Source organism: Athalia rosae, chromosome 8 (assembly GCF_917208135.1).
Source record: "Athalia rosae chromosome 8, iyAthRosa1.1, whole genome shotgun sequence".
In the NCBI taxonomy this organism is placed as follows: Eukaryota; Metazoa; Arthropoda; class Insecta; order Hymenoptera; family Athaliidae; genus Athalia; species Athalia rosae.
In genome coordinates this window covers 6,660,897-6,667,773 of record NC_064033.1, presented here as the reverse complement: position 1 = coordinate 6,667,773, position 6,877 = coordinate 6,660,897, and the positions used below count along the sequence as shown (strand labels likewise).

The 6,877-nt window shown below is 36.7% G+C and overlaps 1 protein-coding gene across 1 annotated transcript; it reads right to left on the bottom strand.

Moving 5' to 3' along the window:
- Positions 1–797: 797 nt before the first annotated feature.
- On the bottom strand, positions 798–2,611 carry LOC125502058 (ATP-dependent DNA helicase RRM3-like). The gene is made up of 3 exons (XM_048659600.1): positions 2,605–2,611; positions 1,076–2,113; positions 798–931 (listed from the first exon to the last, which is right to left on the bottom strand). The coding sequence occupies exons 1-3, from the start codon at positions 2,609–2,611 to the stop codon at positions 798–800; spliced, it is 1,179 nt and encodes a 392-aa protein (XP_048515557.1).
- Between the last annotated feature and the right edge of the window lie 4,266 nt (positions 2,612–6,877).

Here is a 6,877-nt window from a genome sequence, read left to right as displayed (position 1 = left end):
TTTTTTTTTATTTCTTTTTTTACGAAAAGAAGTTCATATTGTATTGTCATCCAGTTATGAGGAGTGTTTGAAGTTTCAAATATCTAGCTCATTGGGAAGTTGGTTTAAAATCGATTGCAAAATTTTTACTGAACAGACAAACAGATGGACAAGAAAGCGGGTTAATAAAAACTTGATAAAGAGGAACGCTTCGTTACAGAGTCGTATCACCAATTGAAACAAAATAGATTCCACAAAAGCTCTATACAGAATGAAATTATTTCTTACCAGGTAGAATCTGATGTGAAATGTAAAAATAATTTTTCTGAGATAATTTTTTGAACAAATTTATGAGAGTAAAAAAAAAAGTTCTTTAAACAAATTTAAAGAAAAAAAAAAAAAAAGCACTTCACCGTTTTTGTGGATGCGATACGATAATTTGAAATATCATTCTCTTTTTAATTCCAACACGTTATTTTCGTGGTCAATGGTGATCCGGCAACGCTGCGCATAAAGTTATCTCGAGTATATTGTAGAATCAAAAGTAGGAATTATATTTTTATATAAATATATATTACTAGCGGACCCGACAGACGTTGTCCTGTACACACGTCTTTAATTTCATACTTTTTTTAATGAGCTGAAACAATCTGGACCGCTTTGATGAAAATTATTATTGAAAAGTTATTACTTTGTTAAATAAATAACAGCATCGTAAATGAAAACTTCAACTCATTTTAATGAAAGGTGAAAAAGCTTGCACTCAAAACATTTTATAACATATATATTTATTTATTTTTAATTTACAAAAACTTAATTTAGCGTAATGCCATTGGATGTACAATATTTTTAGTTAGTCCATGAGGAGTATAAACCAACAAACTCGATGGTTTTCCAACTCTGGAACACGCAACGTACAATTGGCCGTGAGAAAAACACGGATTTTCTAAATCTAAGCCACAAAATGTCATCGTTTGACCTTGTGACTTATTAATAGTCATAGCATATGCCAAACGGATCGGAAATTGTAAGCGTTTAAATGGTATAGGTGAATCTCAAGGAATCATTGGGATCCGCGGTAAAAGTACAATTTCACCTTGGAATTTTCCAGATAAAATATTCGCTTCAATAATGTTGCCCATGATTTTTTTTATAACTAATCGCGTGCCATTACACAATCTCGGGGCATCTAAATTACGAAGCAAAATTATAGGTGAGCCAATCTTCAGTCGCAAATTATGTGGTGGCATTCCAGGTAAATCTAAAGAATTCAAAAATTCTACTGGATAGTTGACCACTTCGTCAGGATCAACAACGGTGTCAATTGATTTGAATGTAATTTCATTACCAGGCAATGACTGTTGTATTTTGAAATTGATGGCGTCTACATCTAAATTTTTTGCAGCTAAAATAGCTCGCTCTCGTAGCCATTCATGATTAGTATAGTTATATCTTAAATCTGGAAAGATACTATTTATTAATTCATCTTTGGTAGCCACCATGTTGCAAAAGTTCTCTGGAAATTTAATAAATTGGGTATCTTCATACAGTTGAATTTTACCGTTGCCAATGTCTAACAATTGTTCAGAGAATCCTGACGCTAATGGATCATTTTGTAGTTGAACGCGCATATTGATAGTAAGGCTCAATTTACTGACACTCCGCCATAGATAAGATTCCTTCAAACATGCGTTTACTTCGTCTGCATATGTCGCACGTGGAATTACTGGCAATGTTTGCCTGAAATCACCAGACAGTAGCAGTAGAGCACCACCGAAAAGCCTAGTATTATCTTTGATATCCTTCAGGGACCTGTCGAGAGCTTCAAGCGAATGCTTGTGGGCCATTGTACATTCATCCCAAATAATAATTTTGCATTTTCTCAAAACTTCAGCCATGCCGGAATGCTTCTTTATGTTACACATTGCTTCGGGATTTGTATGAACATTCAAAGGTAACTTAAGTGCTGAATGCGCAGTCCGTCCACCATCAAGTAACGTCGCTGCAATGCCTGATGAAGCAATGGCCAATGCAATATGATTTTGTGATCGAATGCGCGCGAGTATCAGTGAGATGAGAAAGGTTTTACCAGTGCCACCTGGTGCATCCAAAAAAAAGAATCCACCTTGTTGTGCTGCAATTGATTTGATTTGATCATATCCACGTTAATTCGGAGGTCTCCAGCTTTCACAACGCGAAAGAAGAACCCGATTCGCGACATCCAACCTACGCCGTCTCCTTGTGAATATATTTGTGACGCTACCACGCCACCGTAATGGCGGAAGACAGTTCGCAACATATTTTACACGATAGCCTGTGTCATTATCGGTTGAATTTCGTACGGTACGTTTCAATCAATGGAGCAGAAATATTGTCTCATTAAATTAACCCATTAGAAAATGTCAGAAAATAAATTACGGATACGAGCACCGATTTTACAAGTTTTTAACTATCCCGGTTAGGCTTTACATACAAAGTGTTATTTCTGTATTTATATCCCAAATAAGACATTACATATGATCACACTGTATTTCTGACCGTTACATGTTACATATCTGGTGTAACAATGAGAATTTGAGTCGGATGTGTGGCAAACAAAATGTTAGTCAAATAAGCTCTACTCACCGGCCATGAGGATTGTTCGTGAAAGACTGATGAAATCGGTGGGTGTCGCATTGCGTCGGCGGCGTGATCCCAAATTTCTTCAGTGCAGTGCTACCACCAATTAGGCTACCACTATTTAATATTACATGCCACCCCTTAGAGCATATATTACATGGAGGGCGCATAGTGGCAGAAAAGTGTAGCAAGCAAGTAAGACAGAGAGCGATAGCTTTCGATCATCCCCATCTCTTTCTAACACGATAGTAGCGTAACGCAACTGTGGAGGGCCCTGAGCATGGTGAAAATTTTTCTAAAAATTATATAAATGTATTTTGTAGCATTTAGTATATGCAGGAAGGTGATTCAGGAGTGGTAATCAGAAAATACTTGAATAACAATTTTGTATTTACTGATGCCTGTGTACAATCATTCGAGAATACACTTTACGTATCCGATCTATCGACTCTTGACGTCCTTTCTCTTCATGATTTATTCGTATATGCAAATACGTTTGAACAATGAGCTTTATGAGTTGAAATCTATGATCGCTAAGCGGATTTTGGTCGAAAATATGATTTGTTTCAAGCAGATGATGCGGTACCGACCGTATAATGACTGTGCTGAGCTTGTTGAAAATATTTTTCTGGGGTGCATACATAGCTCGGAATCGATTTTCTGATAAACAGCAGATGGCCACAACATCAGGAGAAGCCGTAATCAAACCGCCCCGGGTTTTTCTATTCAGTAACTTAGAACTACTATTATCCGATGTCAGCAGAAAGGGGCAGATAAAGCACTTTAATTTTTTGATAACAGTTCTAACAACAAATCCAGCAATATATTGTAGGATATGGTTCATGTATTCCGTGCTCGCTCTCGTCCATGCAGGATCGAGGTAGTCGTCATTTCCAATGGTATCCAGAATTTCTTCCTGGTAACAAAGCTCATCAACCATTGATATTTTTGATGCAGTACTAGTGACTTGCAGGATGGTTGTGCTGTCGAGTGCAGTAGCGTTGGCTCGTTCTGAGCCTTTCACTTCGGCATGAACTAGCAATCGCTTGTATGCTGTTACAAATTGAAAGCAGGTAGGATTATTATTGAATCCACCGCGACTACGTATTGCACTAAAAAACACCTCGAGATGGTCCTGCGACAGCTTATATGTCAGCAAGTATTTCATAGGTGCATTGTTAGATGTGATGTACTTGTCATATAATTTGATGACGCTTGATAATGATGTAATAAGGCCTATAAAGCCAGTTTTCCGGTTTGATTCTATTATTAGTCCTTCCGAGTCTCTTAGCGTTTTGATGTACCGAGTTATTTTCTGTACCTCCTGTCTAACACTAACAATGTTGTCTGGGCTTATGCCAGCTCTGGACGGTGTCTTACAATATCTATTGCGTGAGTTTAGAATATCGAAAGCACTGTCAATCATGAAACAGAATCTTGCAGTGGCTTCGGCTCCCTGAAATTTAGGCAACTTCAAGTCTTTTTCCGCAAACAGCAGGGCATGCCCGACACTGCTACTTAATGTTTGCGCAGCCAGTTTCACATTCATTTTCTCGCGCTGCCAGTTAAGGTGTCGTCTTCTAAGGCGAGTAGCTGCATGTAGACCTTCCTCTTCTTGCAGATCAACTAAATGTCCAATATAGCTCCAAGATATGCATTTATTGTTTTCGTCGACCAAGTCTCTATCATGAGCAGTGCCCCTTACAAGCTTCACGGCATGAGATGGGTCCAATAGAATAAATATAGGTTCTCCAGTCACTGGATGAGGGAAATGAAAACGATCACGTTCCGATAACCATGTTTGTGCTCCCAGAATGTTGCACATAGCCATATTTGATCCAGCACCATCGAAAGTCAATGAGGTAACAACAACGCCAGTCTCATGAACAACTCTCAAACACTCATTGACCAAGTTAGCTTTTTCATGTCCTCTCAACGTAGATATTAAAAAGTAGGCAAAAGGGATTTTCCAATGACTGTTTATGCACACTAGCATAACCACTAATGCGTTGTTTGCCTCGTCTAAAGAATCATCATCCAATCCTGTCCCAAGATCGATGTAGCCCCACATTTTACCAGCAACACATTCAGTCTTCTTTTTTATCATGATTTCATCCATTATCATGTTACATAAAACCACATGATTATTTTCTTGTGCTGCGGTAGCCTTGTTCTTGAGTGCTATGACGCTTTCTTTGGAAATACCAGGAGATGCATCGACTTTTTGGTACCATTTGCGTATTGTGTTAGGGTGAGGTAAGCTCTTGCAAAACACAGTGCGGACATAATTGTAAGCCTTCGAGGAATAAAACTGTAGCGTTGTAGCAAAGCAACGTAATGCGGGTGGAAACTTCTTTTTGGATTGATGAAGTAATCGTTGTAACATCTCTTTTCCAAACTGGGGCATAGATACCTAACACAAATGAAATAGTCGACTGTCATGTTGAATTTGTACATTTATGTTCATCAGTAAATTCGATAATGTAGAATTTGTATGAACAATTATTGATTAATTTAGTGCAATATACAATTTTGACCAAAAATAATAATTATGTCGAAATTGATTAATAGTAACATTGAAACATTAGTATTTTTGGATGTATATTAAGTAAATAATAATTGTGAATAATTATAGGTGTAAAATCTTCTATGTTCAAAAAATTGAAAATAATATCTAGGTGCATTTTATGTAAAATATAATTTAGAAAAATATGAATAAATAATTAAATAAATTGTATCTAATTATAGAAACTTGCATTACTTGCAATTTCAATTGGAATATAATATTCTCCACCGTTTCACTTTCAAATTTATTATTCTTGATTTCAAGTAGCTTTCGTTCACTGATACTTCTAAGCTCTGATTTTCATCAGATTAGTTGGAGAGATATAATAGTACAGTGAATTTCAAGCACAATTATTTTCGTTTCAACTTTCGACCTGAACATTTACCTCGAGTAAGTTCGATGTTTCTTTAGATATGGAGTTGCGTTTAGTTAAGTGTTCTAAAAGGCCTTGCAATGTTTTAATTTTCTTCATCATCCTACATTTGTACGTTTGCAGAGTACGAATCTTACGGCGCTGTAATAAAATTTCTTCTCTACCCAATTCGAGTACTTTGCGTACTTTTGGTGTACATTCGAGTTCATCCAGGTTCCAGTCAGTGAAGTAACGTTTGTTATATTTCCTCTTCCTGTTTTGAGGATGTGCATCCGGCTCTGATGCTTTCCTGAAATCATCATGGACAAATCTTGTATGATGTATAAATGTAGCTATGACTGTTAAATCATGTTCTTATTAGTGCTGATGTTATCCGAACAAATCTTACTCATCAATGTCATTAATGGTCACTCCAGAAGCTTTACTCAATTCAGAATTTGAAGTTGATTGTCCATAGTCTATTTCTGGAGGTATCCTGAAAACATAACGAAGCATATTGCTAATTTTTTGGCTTTGCTCGTCATGTACAAAAAGTCATATTCTATTGTAGTTGTGAGTCTCAACTCAACTCAACTCTCGAACATAATACGTGAAAATAAAGAATCTTACTCAATGCTTTGATTGGGATTTTCAACTGATGATGAATCCGAATTAGGAACTTCTATGGCTTCTTCTATTGATCTGAAAATGAAATGGTGCAAATACAAAGTTACCATAGATTATATATCAATTTTATAATTACTCAGAAACTTTGTCTCCAGACAAAGTATTGTCGAATATAGTCGGCACAGCATCAGATTTTAGTCTCCGTTTTCCAAACGGGCCCACACTGAAGCAAACGCGATCAAAATGTCTACTGCACAATCGATCTGATGTGCGTAGCTCCACGTTACATTTCTTCCACAGGGTTTCTGTCCATTCTTTACCGCGCTCATTGTTCTTTGGTAACCTATGATAGCATGTAGAGATGTTTAGAGTTTTATTAGCATTAAGACTAGAGAATGATGTACTGTAAAAGTAATTTATTATCAGCAGACAAGCTGAAAAATGTTAGGAAGGTTTAAATACACTTTCCTACATCATTCTAACCTCAAAATGCAATAACTTTCGTATATCTATGCGGTACTTACTGATGGAAACTAACGTCTAATGTTTCACTGGTCCCATAAGTTGCCTTACAGTTCGGAACGCGACACGTATATGGCATTGTGTGACACTAATTAAAAACATTTGCGTTTTACACAAATATTTTTGGTTCGCATCAGTTCGCACGTATAATATGTAAACAAACTCGATCGGCACCCCTTATTTCTGGGGTCTGCCTGAGTATCATACGATAC